Raw genomic sequence first — 17,850 nt, 5'->3', positions numbered from 1 at the left:
TGTGTAGGGCAGTGGTAGTGGAAATGATGAAGAGTACCAAGTCTCAAGCCACAGGGAGACTTTGAACATGTGTTATTGACTGTACCCACACGCTATCATCAACAAAACTCACCAACACACTGTTGATGTTTTCGTACCATTACAAATGTTCTGCATGAGTCATGGCCATCTTTTGACGCTGTTATGTCTCCAGGCCTGCGACATCTCCTCTTGTTACTATGAATGGCCTCTAAATAGGAAATGTTTGTCCATTAGTATTCCTTACCATCTGCCAATGTCTGATGTTACACTTACATTTTACATCTCAGTTGTTGATCCTGTGAAACTAATGAGACATTGTGTTAAGGGAGCAGCTCCATGTACAGTCAAAAAGTATTTTGCACCGTTACATTTCCAGGAAGAAAAAATTGCTTTCAGATTTCTATTCAAAGGGCTGGGACATAATTTGACCTGGTGTGTGGTGTGAAAAAGGATATTCAGGGGGCAGAGGAAAAGTACTTTCAACTGCTTTTCACCTTTTGTGTGATTCAGGGCTGGGAGCTGGCTTTGGCTTGGTTCTGTTAGATGGTGGATGGCAGTGGTTTGCTGTGATTGGAGCTATTTTGGACACTTCCAAGAACAGAGAAAAAAAAGAAAGAAAAAAAGCTCAAAGAGCACTCTCGAAATGAAAGTAGAGCATACACACAAACAGCCAGATGGTTTTTAAAATGATAGGTCAGAGTGTGTGTGTGTGTGTGTGTGTGTGTGTGTGTGTGTGTGTGTGTGTGTGTGTGTGTGTGTGTTGTGGGCATATTTTTGTACATACAGAGATGTTTTTACAGTGGAAACATTAACTTAAATCATTAACATGACGCAAAGCAGCGTAGTTACACTTGATAATGCACATCCTGTAAATATAATTTGTTGAGTAGTAATCTGATGTTTTTAGTTTCAGATGCATCAGAGGTTTCATAAGTTCACATTTCTTAGTGTTCTTTGTTGAAGTGAAATCCCTTACTAGAGCCACGTTCCCACTGGACAAAAAACCCATTAACACCCACTAACATCTGGCTTTTGTATTTAATGAGAAAGGTTAAAGTCAACGTTCACCCCTGTGACAAAAGACTGCAGTAGTCATGAGTATTTATCGACTCTTGCTTCAGTTGGCTCCAATTGCCAGTGATGGAGAAATGACACCTTGGTGGGTGCACAGATTTCAGCTCCTTTTACAGCGTGATACAATAATGAGCCGCCAAACAATGCAGTCAATCTCAGTTCAAGTAGCGCTGGAACATCTTTCTGAATAAATCTGCACAGAGTTTAAAAGAGAGTCTGAATAAGTAAGAGATATGTAAAAAGAGGTAACTACTGTAACATTTTCACTGGCCCCCATGCCGCTTTCTGCTATTTACCAACATGTTTTCTGGTCCGTTTGTGACCTTGAATGTGGCACACCAGGAAACAAAACAAAAACAGAAAGCCAACACGTTATGCCAAAAACTGCAGTTCCTTGAATGGCCACTTGAGGCTGGCTCCAGAAATCAATCAATCTCCATAGACCTCCATGTTAAACGCCCAACTTTACAGCAGAAATAAACATGTGTACAGCCTGGTACAAAATACGGTTTTGGTCTCTATAACCAGTTTTCCCCTTTATGACAACTGCACAGGGTGAGAACTTTTATACAACTCGCCCGTTAACATTCTATTAGGCTTAAAGTCACGCATAATTAAGAGTGGGCTGCTTTGAGCAACAGGCTGTCTGATGATAGTGTCCTTGGCTTCTTCGTCAGATCAACCTCTTACTCCTCCACAGCTCCAGTGTCTTGCCCAAATATGGTCACTTCTGGCTCCATAAAACAAAGATGGCAACTGCAAAAATGCCAAACTCGAGGTTTCAGACGGGAGTCCAGAACCAATGGATGATGTTACAGTGCCTACGTCCATTATTTCTGAGTTTTAAAATATGGCATATGCCCAAATTTTGGTCAAAAAGGGCCATAAGACATTGTTCTCTTGCTTTACACATCTTCCCCCCCTCATAATGGGGCATTATCTTTCATGCCACCTCTGACAACTTAGGAAAACTGTAGACGGGTGTAAATTAGTCACTGTGTGTTTTTGTGTACACGTGTGTGATCAGAACGTCGTGATCAGCAGGGCTCTGAGTGACCAGGCCGGCACAAAAGCTCCCTGATTGGAGCCATCATAGCAAGGAGAGAAGTAATTTCCACACCCTCTACCTCACACGTGTGTTAACGAAAACCTGTTTGTCCCATGTAACAGCAGTGCGCCGGCCTGATCTCTCCACATACATGGGCCGATACACAAAGGCCTCTATTATCTGAAGGAGGGGAACGCGAGAAATGAGCTATGAACGATTAGAAAATGAAGGAAGATTGTTTTTGATTAGCACTCATTAATTAAGTCAGTCAGCCGCCTGCCTGCTCCCCAGCCAGCCTATCAACAGTGTATGGCCTGACTTCGTGATTAACTCACCTTTGTGTGTGCCGGTGTGTGTATGTGTGGAGGGAACGCATGCTATTGTTATTGCGGTGAGGCACAAAGACATATTTTTCGCCTTCTCTGGATTTTTCGATCTTGTAGTTTAATAATGAAAAACAGATGAACCCTGAACCTCAATTTGCTTTGATGTCTGACTGCATGTGTTTATGTATGAAAAATCTTTTTATGCATGTTTTCATTGATATGCATGGCATAAAGTGGTTGGCCTTCACAACATGCATGATTAGTGGCGTGGGACTGGTGTAACACCACAGCGCAGTGCTCTGCCGAGTTGAATTGAATGGCGATGAATGATTGATGCGAGGAAAAAAGAAATTAAAGGAGAGACGAGAGAAAGACAGAAGATTTCAAAGGTAAGGTAGGCATGAAGATAAAGGATGAATGAAGGTTGCATAAATCAGTAGAAGGTGTAAAGGAGTTTGAAAGAAAGACGCAACAAAGATAAAAAATAGGAAACCAAATCAATACTTCATAGAGGGGACTACTCAACAAAAAACAAGGACATGTTTTCTGAGCGAAAAGAGATGAAAGAAAGTTAGCGGCACAAAAACAAAAAAGAACAAAGGATGGGAAGCAGGAGCTGGGAGGGATGGAGCGATTTCATAGGAAGATAAGATATGCAAGACGAGATTCGGAAGAGCCCCAATTTCACAGTGGTGTGAGTGCCGCGGGTTTGTGCCGTTACAAGGAGCGCTCCACTTGATTGCGCATTAGTCCTATTGTGGTGGGAGCCCTGCACATGTTTTATTTAGCAGGCTTGCTTCGCCTCGGCTGGAGCGGGATGGACGTTTTGTTTGCTCTTCAGCCCGCTGTGTGCTCGGGGTCGCGGATGCAGAGCCACGTCTCCTTACTGCTAATGGACGGAGCAGCATTAAGTCAAGTGTGTCAGCCTCTGCCCCGCTATCTCCACAACTGGCACCGACGTCATTATCACCCGTCAAAGCTTCCACTTTGGAGAGGATATTTGAGGGTTTTCTTGATTTCACAGGAGTGTTAGGGTACAAGTAATTTCTGAAGATTTCTCTGTTCCTGCCTTTCCTCTATCTTTAAGCCTGACAACAAGACTGCAGTATTGGCTGTATATGAACCTGCTCCTATATGTAATGCTGCCAAGGTGAACCTGACTTAATCGGTCTCCCTCCTACTTACAGAGATCACGAAAGAGTGGAAATGTCTCAGCTCATCCATGTTTCACCCTTTGTCATCACAGTTCTGTGGCCAGTCTTTCTCTTAACCTCCTGACTGGCAGGCAGTAGGCAGTTTCCAGCAGCTTGCCCTCATATCAACTTCCCATGCCGGATAAATGAGAAAGACTTTGCTGCAGACTGCAGTTTGTTCTGTAAGCTGTGATAACCATCTGCTCCATGGTTCATAATTAGAATATCTTCAATCTGTGAGTGAAAACAACAGAAATGTGGTGTTACTGCTGGCTCAAACACCAGACATAATAATGGACACGATACCAGGAAAGAAGTTTACTGCGTGTAACTTTATTGGAATAAATGAATGAATGACTAAAAACCAGGCAACACAATGGTGTTACTGCAGCAGGATGGAGACAAAGAGGTAAACAAAGAGGCCTGCCTATACAGACTCAGCCCACTGGTCAGCACAGGTGCCTGCCAATCAGATGATCAACCTAGAGGGGTCAACAGGAAACACCAAAATAAACAAGGGTGTAGCAGTGGAGGATGCACTGAATGGGAAATTCTGAAATCCTAGTTATCAAGCACAAATAAAGGAACACCATTATTTCAGCCTGGTCTCTTTCCCAGGACATCAAAATATGCAACTTGATCAGTGTACCTTGACGACAGATATGAAGGCACAATGCACCTGTGTCTGTATGAGACACACTGGGCTTTCAACCTACTCCAGTGTGAACCCATTTGTGTCATTATTAGACATTCAGAGCAACAGGTGCAGTATAAATAGCAAGAAAGTCCACTGAGGGCCAGGGATAGGGAGGTGGATGTGTCCAACAAGCAAAGGACTTTGACCCAGGACACTGGTGTTTACGTCCCATGTGAAACTAAAAGTCAGTGTTGAGTTATATTGCCACGTGCCACTCATTAGTCAGTCATTAGTGACCTGAGTTGACTGACGTGACGAACGTCAACCAAGATCTTTTTCTAACCCTAACCAATATAACTCTAGAAGCTGCCCCGGCATCATCATAATCATACTAGGGGCTTCCGCCCAAGCGTCAAAATATGACAAGTAGGGATGAGATCATGTTGATTATTTCTAACTGACCAATGAGCACGGTCTTACTCCGAAGTCCGGCGCTTGGGCAGTGACTTGCAGCATCAGAAACCAATGAAAAAAGGCGTCCTTTAACGTCAGCATGATACGCGGCCAGTTGCCGTTATAGTTTAACAGCGCCTGGTGGTGTCAGGGGGAAAGGCTTCGGGACAAGGACGAAAGTCAAGGCGGCGAAAATCCCAGTGGGGTGGGCAGGAAGGGTGGTGGATGGGTCCAACAAACACTGACTTTCACCCGAGAGAGCAGTATGTGCATCTTAGTGTTTGCATCCTGTTGTCGTTGAAGGAAAACAAACATCAATTTGCGGTGTTGTACAGACGTAGTGTGATTATTTTGAAAGAGACTATATATAAGCGTTATATTTCCTGTGAAAACGGAAGTGTATCATGAAAGAAGAGAACTTGACGTGGTGTCCCAGAACGTTATCAACCAATGCACCCAGGGTACCTTGCACGTCGTATGTGGACGTGGAAAGTCCATGACCAAAACATCAATATGTGACGAGGTCAGAGTGAGAAAGTGTCCGACCATTCTCACTAACAGTAAAGATATGTACCCCCCACCACAACAAACAAAAATTTGATAAGGCATTTCGACGCAAGTATTGGTATCTGCCGTACCGATGACCACCCTTGGTTGCCTCTTCTTCCTCTTTAAATGTGTTTCACTCTCCCTGCCTTCTCTGTGGTCTGAGGGGAATCCACTCTGTGTGTACTGTAGATCATTATCTATGGATGATAGTCATCTTGCTTCTCGCTCTCTCAGCTCTGTGCTCCTCTGAGGCAAAACCCAAGAAAACAACAGGATGACGGTCACAAGAAGGAAGGGATGATTTGACATTGTAATTCAGTAGAGCCCTAAATGAATTGGCAGTGGATAGTCCCTTGCTAATACTTTACCTGCAAGACTGTTTAATTGTGAAAAGATGAACACATATTAATGTTCAATTAAAGCTAATTGGGAGTTAACAGGCTTTTATTGAGAGTGTGATGGCAGCGCCTTGTTCTGCCTCTTATGGGCAACGTCAGCAAAACTGAAATTGAAAATGTGAATAAGCTCCTTTTTCCATGTTAAAATTGTTCAGCGCAGGTCATTATGCTGTCACTGATACTGTGTTGTTGTGTGTCAGCCTGTCTCTCCCACGGATGAAAAGACATAAAAGGACATCATTCTGTTTGAGATGAAGGATTGTAGTTAAAGAGATCTGCACTATGACCCAGTCCCATTTTTAAAATGAGACTTTCTGATGTCCACCAAATAATTAGGTAAAGAACAAAGCTGTTTTTACATATCTTTTTCCTTCTTTTGCTTTCTGCTTTAGTTTTTTAAAGTTTCACTGCTCAGAAATGCCTTTTGTTCGTTGTTCTCTTGGATATTTGACCTTCGCTGTGCAGAATGATGTAATGTGCAGAGTTTGACACCTGAAGGTTGTTTTTATATTCATGTGATGAAGGGGGAAAGTTTGTCTGTGCTCATCTTAAAATCTCACTTTAACTTGTGTATGTGTGAGCCTGATTTTGTGATATCACAACTAGTTTGGAAGCCAGTCCAAAATGCACACAACTCTGCGTAAATGTTATGTTGGAAACTTTCAGCACACACATACACACACTGAGAAAGGACTTTTTAACTGAAACAGGAGACATCTTGTGTCCAGCAGGTGAACTTTGTAAATAAACAGTATTTGCATATTTATAAGTCCTGGATTTTTAAATGAGGGAGAAGGGGTAGATGTAATGTTAAGAATATTTTAAGGGAATTATGATTTCTTTCATGTGTAAAAATGATATCAGACTCAAAAGATTTTTCCAAGCAGAGTGTTTTTGTATGTCTTTAAAGGGGTACTTCGCTGATTTTCAACCAGCTTTGTATCAAAACAGTGTGAGTAGTATGTGTAAATGAACTGTGGTAAACTACCCTCCATCTAGATGCAGTGCTTTGAACATTCAGTCCAGTTTCTGGGAAATTCCTCTCAGTGTGTTGGTGCAGCCACTGCTGGTCTGTGTGTGTCCGTCTCTCAGTGGACGTCCCCACTAAACTGGCTCATTATCTCACACACTGTGATCATTAGAGAGACGTCTCTAGAGTGGCACTCTCTCAGGTAAAAACCCAGGGGGATGCACACTTCTGGGAATGGGACAGCACGGCACAACACGCACACACACACACACACACACACACACATACACACACACACACACACACACACACACACACACGAACATTTAATATAATCAGATACGATTACTGCAGCAGTTGCACCTACAATGCAGCATATTTCCTATATGTAGCTCAACACTCCTGACGTTTACATGACACACACACACACACACACACACACACACACACACAGCTGCTAAGGAGCGGTACTCAGTTAGTTTTGTTATTACAGACCAGCTGTCTGCCCAATTTTCCTAGACTCAGGAACATCTGTGCGTGCCCCCTTCTCTCTCTCTCATTCACCCACCCACCTCTTTCGCTCACTCCCGTTCGCATCCCGTATATGTTTCATTATTAAGAGCCTATCAATATGACAGGTAACAGAAATCCAACTGAAGGGGAAAAAAACCTCAGAGCTCAGGCAAATTGGTGCCACGAGAGCAACCGTCAGCAATCCTGTGTGTGCGTGCATGTGTGTGTGTGTTCAGGTGTTTGTTAGTCACCTTTATGCCATTGTTCCCATTTTTGCATGTTAGTGTATTCTTGAGTTCCTCTCCCACTGGGGAAGTACATCTTTTTGTATTTTGTACAGTATGTATATATTTTCATTGTGTGTGTGTGTGTGTGTGTGTGTGTGTGTGTGTGTGTGTGTGTGTGTGTGTGCGTGTACATGTACAGTAGTTGTCTAGGCTATTAGGCTGCTGACTGAGGTATACAGTACAGAGCTATTGGTGGGCCAAAGATAAGCTTGGGGATTGCTGTGCTGCTGGGCCCTTTGCAGGAGCAGTGATAATGCATTTCTGTGTGTGTGTGAGAGTGAGTGCATGTGTCTATACAAAATTCTATACGTGTTTGAAGGCTGGCTTGTGTGTGTGTAACTTTCTTGCTGTGCCAGTAATTTAGTTTCTAGCATGACAGAACTGTCATTTTGGTTTGAGGTCTATATCTCTGTGTGTGTTCTATATGTGTATCTGTATTTTTATTCTATTGAGGGTTCTAAAATAATACTGAAACAACAAATAGGTAAGCTGATTACTTTAAAATAATTAATCAGCAATTTCAAAAGCATTTTTTTCCCAATCAGTTAAATGAATATGCCAAATCTTTAAATTTCCAGCTTTCCTCCACTTCATACCATCATAAACAGAACCCCTTTGGGTATTTTAATCATTATGGGTGCACAGAGTATTTGACAATTGATGTGCAACTTACCTATTTGAGAGCGGAGAATATGGTTCTCATATGTCTCATTTCCACTGTATGGTTCGGCTCAACTCGTCTCACTTTTAGTACCAGGCGTGTCTCTCGATTTTGTTTTCTGTTGCAGGTAGTATCCCGTCTATGTAGGCAGGAGTCTTAGCTGATTGTTATAGCGACGCCGCATGAAACTGCCATGACATCACTTTCAATGCAACACAGCACTTATTGCTACATCCAGTTCTTGTTGGATCCTTTCATCTGCAGCTGAACAGAGAAACATCTGCATTTCGTCAATCGACAGTGAAAACGTTGTGGTAGCTAGTGACAGTAGTTTGACTATTCTAAACGGGTGGGTTTGGATGTCTTTATGTCATGCTAGTGACCGTTCTATTTGACCAACCAGTAGGACCAACCTGTGGTGTTTTAAGTCCACCTTTTTGTATCAGCTCAGCTCATCTGGAACCTTGACCAAGATAGTACCAAAAAAGCACAAGGTACTATCTATAACTTTCCAAAGAGTCCAAAAAAGAGTCGAGCCTTACCGGTACTATATATTTTAAATAAGCCTAAGTTTGTGATTGCCTATTTCAAACGCTGTATGATTTCTCCATTGAAGTATTCTCACCCTAGTTTCGGAAACCCTTAGCTATCGATGTGATGACGATAAGCTTCGGCGGGGGGCTAGGGGCAATATTTTGGTCTGATCTGATGTAGCAAGAGGAGATCAAGGAGGAGCCAGGTCATTTCAGCTAATCTCTATGAATAGATGGCTGCATATGATTGCAGATTAAGAAAAACTAATAGAAAGATAAATTGTCATCAGACAAAGCCGATGGTTTCTGAGATTGCATTCCGTTACTTGGACTACAAATGGAAATGAAAACACTTCTGATATCAAAATCTTGTCCCGTTGCCTACAGACTCTGCATACATATGCTGAATCTGTTTAAAGAGATTACGCTCACCCTGCAGCGCCTCAGTAGCCGAATAATTTGGAATGGTTAAAGCGCATGACGCGTAACCACAACATTTCCTTATTGATTCTAGCTGTGGGACCTTTGTTGCATGTCATACCCCTCTTTGTCTCCCTCTCTATTCTCTCTTATCAGTCTGCCTCGACACTTTTCATCTTTCCAATAAAGGCAAATAATGCTGAAAATAATAATATTAAAAACAAACAAAACAATGATTCTCACCCTCGTGATGACTGCTGCTGGACCGATCGGCTGCTGGAGAAGTGGCCTATGAAGTTTAAAGAACATGATTTTAAATGTAATGTGATTCAGCCCTCTTCCCTTTTCCCTCAAAATATATTGGCAAGTTGCCTTTGAGTGAAGCGTTAAACCCCGCTGGTACCCTGTGCCTTTCAGTACAGCACAAAAGAGATGCAAACATCATCTGAGAAATAAAGTGCAATGAATGGACAAATGGACAAAAAGTCTCACCGGGAAGGCCAATCTATTAGTCTGAGAATGCACATATAGAGTGCATGGTTGTGTGTGTGAGTATGTGTGTATCTGCAGTCCACTGGGCTGACTTTATCAAACAGTGCTCTTTTTTTGTATCCATGCCTGCTATTGATTCTTAGCAGCTATTCCCCCTACAGTCCCATCTATTTGGAACTACAATGAGCCAGCCTCCTTCATCAATACCTGCCTCACTCCGTCTAGACATTCAGACACTTGCTGGGGGTTCACATTTTTCTAATCAAAGTCCAACTGTATATTTTCTAAAACTCCTCCCTAAACTGCTGTTGCCACACTTTTGTTTGAGCCCCGTGCAGCTTTTGGACATCCTGAATCTCTACCTCTGTACTTAATATTCCCTCTCTCCTCTTGTCTCTGCTCATATATCTCTCCCTGTCTCCTTCTCCTCTTAGCCTCAGTGTGTTTGTCGAGGTGTTAACTGTGCACTGTATGGTGACAGTGATATAACAGTGATAATTTGCTTTTGCAGAGGTAAAAAAAAAAACCCCATCCGTCTCCCAAGCACCCCTCTGCAAAAAAACATACAGACTTCTGCTAAGTTCTGCCATTCTTCGGTGAGGGAACCCGATTATTTGATGTTTATGGCCTCAGAAGTGGCGCTTTAGGCTCCGCCGTGATGACTTCAGCCGGTTAGCAAACTACAGTAGTGCAAAGAAACAATAAGCGCTGTCTGAATGGAAAAGTCAGAGTAAAACAGGCGATGGTGAAAGAAGGGGAGTTCATCATTTTGACAGGACAGTAAAGAGTTTTCCCAGAAGGATAAATGTGTGTGTGCTACAGCATTTTAGAATGTATGTGTGCCGCTCTGTGTGTGTGTGTTTGTATGCCTCTTCCTATGTGGTTATATGTTGTTTGTGTAATGTGCATGAGTCAGATCTATTTCAATTTGTGATGTTAATGAGATAAAATGGAAATTCGTGGCTTTTGCCCGGCTGGTAATGTTTATATTATATAGATCTGCTGCTCCCTGCATTGTTCTCTCGCTGCTTAAACAAAACCCATCAAACAGCCGCCGGTGTCACAGCTCGCTACAGAAGACGACACAATGTGCATAATTCGCAGAAACGCACCCTTTCTAGATGGTTGTAAGAAGAGTTTTTCTTCGCAGTGTGTGTCATTGACATGTCACAGTATCTGCACGTCTGTCTAAACTAAGCCGCTTTCACTCTTTCTCTTTTATCTGCAGCCCTGTCAGTGTTGCGGTCAAGTGAAGAGCAGGCCCCTGTCCCACAGAATAAGTTCATGGGTGACATCGAGGAGCTGGCTGCCAGCTATGAACGCAAACTCATAGAGGTGAGTGCCGTCTCTTTTTATTCTTTACTGTGTATTAGTTATGATGATGCTCGTCAAGGAAGTGCCACAGTTCTGCTGTCTATATGTTCATTTTTTCCAGTGGATAAACTGTAAATTGGACGGTTGTCAAAACATTATATTACAAGTACTGCCTACAGCATTTAAAGGAACAGTTCAGCACTTTGAGAAATAATCATATTCATTTTTTTCTTTTGCCAAGAGTTAGACGAGAATATCAACACTGCTTTCATGTCTAAGTATGAAGCTAGAGCCAGCAGGTGACTAGCTTAGCTTAGCTTAGCATAGCATAGCATAGCATAAAGACTGGAAACAGCTAGTGTGAAGCCTTGCGTGTCCACTGGTTGCCTGGCAACCTCATGGGAATGACAAAAATCAGCTAAGAGCAAGTCCAGAACATAACTCTCTGTAACAACCACAAATTGTAGCTTTTATATTTTGGTTTGTGTATAGCTTAAACAAACAACATATAACGTGTTAATTAAAAGAATCACCAGAGGATCCATGATACGAGATTATTGTGATTTTAAATATGTTGCGATATGTTGAGTATTGCAATAAAACATATTGCGATATATTGTGATTTATTACATTTTTTTGGACTGTAAATTATGCAACATCTGTTCATCTCACCTGAACAATTTTTTTGCAGGAAAATGTTTCTAGTGGACTGAATAAGCAATTGATTATATTACTCTTGTAGGCTGCGTAAAGTTTATTTTGTATTTATAATATTCATAATTCCTTTAAAAATTTTACTATGCTGTATCAATTTTTCCCCACTCCTATAAGCTACGCCAACTGTCTGCAGGCTCTACCTTCATTCATCTTTTTTTTTTATGAGCGATTCTATCGTATTTTTTATTAGTGTAATATAACCCTACAGAACGGCTCGGGATAATTGGTGCAATAAAACATCAGAAAAAGACAATTGGATGGTGTAGAGCATACAGACAGTGGAACATTAAAATAGGTACACGTAAGTACAGTAGTTAACGTTAAACTGGGAGGTTGAGTTTGGCAAGTGTTGTGACATGACGTATGATTAGGTGAGGTATGTTTGTAACGAGGGTGGCTGACGAGTAATGATAAGAGAACAGGGAGAGATGAGGTAGGGAGAACAATGAATAATAATAAGTAATAATGATAATGAAAATGGATGATGTGGATGATTTTAGTCTTGTGGGGTTGTAAATTGACCTTGCATGACCATAGGGCAGGCTCAAGGGATGGCAGCAGGGGCCCTCACAGAAGTAGCATCATCAAATGATTTTATTTTTGTTGAGAAAGCTTTAATTTTAGAAAGGGAAAAGACAAAAAAATTGTGAGTTGACGGTTGGGCCACCACCAATCCCACTGAGGGGGATCGGCCCACCAACAAACTTTCCATTAGGGATCGTCCCCATTTTTTTTCCCCCTTTGTTGCTGTTTCTTAATTTATTCCTTCATGTGTCCTACAGACATGAGTAGTATCAAACCTGTTTCCCGAAATGTCAAACATATCTTTATAAAATTCAGTGCGACACCTTCATATAGTTTCTGTTCATTAACAAACCAGGGTTTTTCACTCCAGCACAGACCACATAAACCTTGTTGCTTCTTGTTCCAAAGAGGAAGTTGATTTTTCAGTCTAAAGTTTATCCTGTTTGTTTAACTGAAGAGGAAAAACATTTTCCATCTGCATTCCATTCATTGTATCATCTGCCAGCGCCAGAACCTCAGATAACATTAGCTCTGTTTAGTATAGATGAACGCTGCAATCCACTACATTTCTGTCCAAGCACCAGCTGCTGCCACACAATGCAAAAAAATGTGTAGAGGCCAATAATGTTGTTTGTTGACAGTAATTTAATTTATATGTGGTAATGATTTATTGATGTCACAGAGCCACTCGGGGCTTTGCACAGAGAAATACCTGAATTAATACATTAGCAGGCAAAGATAAAGAAAGAATGAAAAAACAGTTTTTCGGCCACGTGAGAGCTGTGCAGGGGAAAATCCTCACCAAGCTACTCGATCTAAATAAAGCAGAGAATTGCACTTTCTGCAGCTGCATTGATTTCAAAATCTCAACAGTGCCAAGAGCTATTCCCTGAGCAGGATCTTCTCAAAGATATCGATTGCAGCACTTGGTGAAGATCTTTAATAACTGGACAGCAGGCGTAATGTTACCAACTGTGTGACAGGTGATGGGAGCTATTTCCAGTTTCTGCCCAGTTAAAGTGACAAGCAGAGAGAAATAAAGACTTTTAATGGGTAGCGAGATGTGAGGGGCGTCTACATGAATAATGAATCCACATTTTTATATTTCTTTAATAAGAAATAATCCTGCCTGTGTTTGGCCAAACTATGTTTTCACTTATTTATGCACATGTATGTGTTGTTCATTTTTAATGGTGTTTACTTATTTATTTGTTCATTTGCTTGGCTGTCAGTCTCGATCGAGCTTTCGCAGCGAGCATGGAGGACCAGTGCGGGACACGTTCACAGCACAGCCTCTCTTTTGGTCCCAGGCCAGCCAGGCTTTGATGACTTTGTTTGAATAGGCCTGTCATGCAGAATAAAAGTGTTTTCCTCATCCCTGACATGTGACAAATTGTCCAGCAGAAATACTGTGAAATGGCTGGGCTGGTGCTGCCTGACAATATCAACATGTTTCTTAACCACAGAGGAGAGAGAACAAACAGGAGATGCAGGCTTTTGTCATCATTGTCCACGATCTGTTTTCAACAATCTGATTTAATAGGAGTTGCCTTAATATTCAGAGTGTGTATCAGTGTGTGTATGTGTGCGTCCATTCAGGGTCAGCGGCACTACTGTCGGTCCTGATGTGAGGATTCAGAAATTGTGCGATTTAACATGAGCAGCTGTCAGCAGTCCTGATTCAGCTGTCTTGCTTCAGCGACTGAGACAAAATCTGACTCACCAGGTTATTGATTTTTTGAAAATGTCACATCGAGCCTTGTTGGATACATACAGGCCTGCCAGACACAAATAAATATTGGACGGAGCTCAGCCTTCATTAACCTGGGAAACACGCCCGTGTTTGTGACCCAGTACAGTTTTAATTTAATGATGCTAATGCATTGTATTGACTTTGACTTTGTTTATATTTGAGCCAAATCTCAAGGCACTTTATGCTCTTTTCATCGTCTTCAGTTCACGTGTACTGCTAAGTGGACACCGGGCTGTAAAAAGTCACGAGATAAATGATCTGAATGAGTCATTTAAAAGTAAGTTTGGGCAATAGGGCAGCCTGTCACTGCTTTAAAAGGAAACTTTACCGATTTTTAACCAGCTCTGTGTCATCGCTGTGTGTGCACGCAGTGTTTTGCTGTCCCCCCTGCGCTGCAAGTTACTGCCACTGACCGACCAGTAACTTTTGGTTGAGAGTAAGGGGGTTTTAAATGGAACATCTCCCATGTGATGTCTTGTGAAAAGCCACAGTGTCGATTTTGCACTGTTGCAGAGTTGCTTTATGCTTTATAGGACATTGTGCAGGCACAGGCCACACGCTATATCCAGACATCCAGTTTTGATCTCAAACAACTCCTGAACAGTAGGCAGCTCTTGAGCTACTGAATACCACTATATTAACCAGCTAGTTACTACTTTTGTCTGGCAGCCCTTTGGTATGTCAGTGTACAGTTGGTTTATCCAACCTTTTTCGGCTGTCAGGCTGGAAAACCAAAACAGTGAGCTCAAAAGAGAAAAAAATGCTGTGGAACTGAGGGGAATGGGAGAGTTGGGCGATAATTCTCTGCAGGTTTTGTACTATGAGCTACCCCTTTTCAAGTACACAATCACTTGATCAGTTGAAAATTGTTGTGCAGCTTTGCTGGCAGTTCCATTGAGCTGTATCTCTATTTGCAAATGAGTATAGAATACGATTAGTGCTATAGTGTGCATCCTTTCTAATTAAAACAAGGTACTGGTGAAATTTTCTGAATTATAATAGGCTAAGCACCTGCTTACAGATTCATGAATTTTGCTAACTGTGCCAGAAGGAGGGCTTAGTACTTAGAACTGTCGCTAAAAAGCAAGAAGGTCTGTGATTTAATCAGCAGGGCCAAGTTATTGGAGTTTAATGTTTTTCCAGTGTTTGTGTTTTGGTTTGTGCAGGTCCCCTCTTCCTGTCCAAACACACACACAGATGATTTACAAATTGGCTGGAGTGTTATTGTGAGTGTGACTAATATGTGAACTCACCTCCAGTGATCCCAGTCTTCCTTTCCACTCTCAGGCCACTCATTTTTTGTTTCCACCTGATTTCTGGTGTGATTTATGTTTTATCATCACTTCCCTCAGCTGACTAAGAATGTGGCGTGATACACTGCAGCAACTTGAGGAGGAAGCATTTATTTTTACCCTCTAATGACTCCAGGACCTTCTCTCTTCTTCTCCTGCCGCCCTCTTACTTGCTGCTTCACGCTCCCGACTCCTTCACTCCTTGGCTGCGACAGCGAGAAAGCGATATGAGGTGTGTTAATGTACGCGTGCAAGCACTCACCAGATGTGCGGAGTCTTGTCCGGATAAGTGGGATTTCTCACATGAATCTTCATGGATGTCTGATCTAAGTGGGTTTAAAAAGCTATCAGAGTGGGAGGGCACTTGAACATATCCCCAATGCACCGGTGCTTGTCTGAAATAAAAGAAAAGACAGTGAAATGATAAGAAAGAAAGAAATGAGTGAAACACTGACGGAGAGATCAAAACAAAGAGGGAAGAAAGAGAAACTACTCAACAACTCAAGGGGATAGAGGCGTAAGCATTTTAATTTTCAGCCTTATTGCATGGTGCTTTTCATTGTCTGTGTGTAATAAAAACAAATTACATAATGCAGTTAACATGTCCACTGAGGTTTCCGAGAAACCGCAAAACTGCCATGACATTGATCTGTGAGGCTCGAGTGATGAGGAAAAGGTGGGCAGGGAGTGATGTAACACATCCTCTTATCAGTGCACACAAGCTGTTGGTGTCAGACTCAAGGTATACAGTGCAGAGGCACCTCTCTGAACTCTTGGGCCAGCAAACCATTCACACTCACTGGCATGCGACTGTTTTTAATTACAGTTTTAATCGATTACGACACTAAAATGAACAGCATGGATCTGGCATTACCTTGTTACTATTGCATGTCTTGCCCTGTGTGATAGAGTGATATCAGGGTGTTGTCAGTATTGCTATTGTCAATGTCTTTTAGTTGTCATAGGCTCAGAATACATTTCCAGAACAACTAAAGCAGCCGCAGTCAAGCAAGCTGAAAATAATGAAGGAGGGAGTCCTAGAAAAGGAGGATTTCTCAGCTGCGGTTTTTAGATGAAACACAGACAAATGTAGAGGCTTACCTCTCCTCAGGCACTTCAGATTTTCAAACTCACCTGGATTTTTTTTTTTTTTTTTGAAGCCACTTCTGGCTGTTGCGAAACAAGACATTCAAGGACTCCTCTCAAGTGATGTCGGGATGTCTTTGTGTTTCTGAAAAGCCAAATTTAAATCTTTTGAAGAACTTTTCAAGAACCAAGCTGCTGGTTAAAAAAACAAAGTGAAGTTCAAGGAAAAGCTGGCAACAAAAGACTGCTGTTTGTCTGACTAAATCCAACTACAAATATATACAACTACATCTACAATACTACCATCTGATATCACCTTCCATACGTGGTCACGTGACAGCTGACCCAACACCATGACAACTGAGCAAACTTCATTCAGTCATGAAGACTGAAATGCAATTGTTCTTGCTTTATTAGGCATGAAGGTTTTCAGGGGCTTTAAAGATACATGACGTAGTTTGTATGACCGTTATCAATCTCTGACGATGGCCATCCGGTCCTGATCTCTATAAACATATAACTGCATAGGAAGATTTTGATATTGGAAACGTTGTGGTTTTCTTTTAGTCCGAGTAGTATTGACCATTCACATTTGGTTGCCCGCTAGTAAACACTCTCCACATGGAGAGCAAACGAGGTAGAACACATTGGCCGATATGGAATCTCTTAGCCCATCATCTATTGTCAGATGATTTAGCTTTATATTCACTTTAAAAAAAAGTGCAGGTATCTGTTTATAGAAATTGGTTGTCCTTCAACTCAGGCTCCATTCTCACATCTCTTGCTACACGAACTGTAAATAATGAGCATGGAAGAGGAAGTCTTGGATATCTGTTATTCGGGTATTCTGTGGCTACACCAGAACCCTGTAAAATTATGGCTGCTCATCACACTCAGTAGCCGAGCTAAGCTCATGGCTTGGCTAATAAGTCAAGTCAGATTTCCGGTCTTGTCTGAGTATACATGCAGAAGAGAAAATCAAATTTCTGACCAAGTACGTCAGACTCTGCCTAGATAGGCCTTTTTAATATAGAACTAGTTCTGGTTGGCCCGAAGAGGAAGCTAATGACGAATGAAGATGGTGGAGATGGATGTAGTTTCCTCGTCCGTCCAGAAGTGCGTCTTCTGCTTCTCTGTCGCCATGGTGTTTGTTTGTTTGTTCGTTTTTCCGGGAGTTGCTGCACTGCTATATACAGAACTGCTTCTCCTTCTTCTTCTGGGTGAAAGCCCGCAAAAGAAAAAGTGGTGCATGCGCAGAATGCCGAGTCAGACTCCAGTCGGACTAAGTGGATACATGCAGCAATAGTTCGATTTTCAATCGTATTATCTAGGTGTGTTAGTCGAGCTACGGATAGTCCAATTTCAGTTGGACTAAGCTGTTTACATGTATTTAAAAGTCCGGTTACAGTCGGACTAAGCCAATAATTCCATTTTTTCAAGCTGCATGTAAACGTACTGACTGATGCCAATGAGTTCTGAGATTGAGCCAGTCCAAGATACAGCCTAGTGTAATACAGGCATATTTTCAGTAGAATGGGTTTGCCAGAGATCCGGTAGAATTGCCTTAAGAGATAATATCACTATGCAA

General features: G+C 41.9%; 1 protein-coding gene across 1 annotated transcript in view; it reads left to right on the top strand.

The window, feature by feature from the left end:
• Nucleotides 1-17,850, top strand: part of snx29 (sorting nexin 29) — a 199,311-nt gene that overhangs the window by 89,298 nt on the left and 92,163 nt on the right. Inside the window, exon 15 of the mRNA XM_050060227.1 lies at nt 10,804-10,910. Coding sequence (XP_049916184.1) covers nt 10,804-10,910 — 107 coding nt within the window. The remainder of the gene's footprint in view (nt 1-10,803; nt 10,911-17,850) is intronic.

The sequence above is a fragment of the Epinephelus moara genome, chromosome 13, assembly GCF_006386435.1.
Source record: "Epinephelus moara isolate mb chromosome 13, YSFRI_EMoa_1.0, whole genome shotgun sequence".
Taxonomy (NCBI): domain Eukaryota; kingdom Metazoa; phylum Chordata; class Actinopteri; order Perciformes; family Serranidae; genus Epinephelus; species Epinephelus moara.
This window is presented reverse-complemented; position numbering and strand designations above follow the sequence as displayed.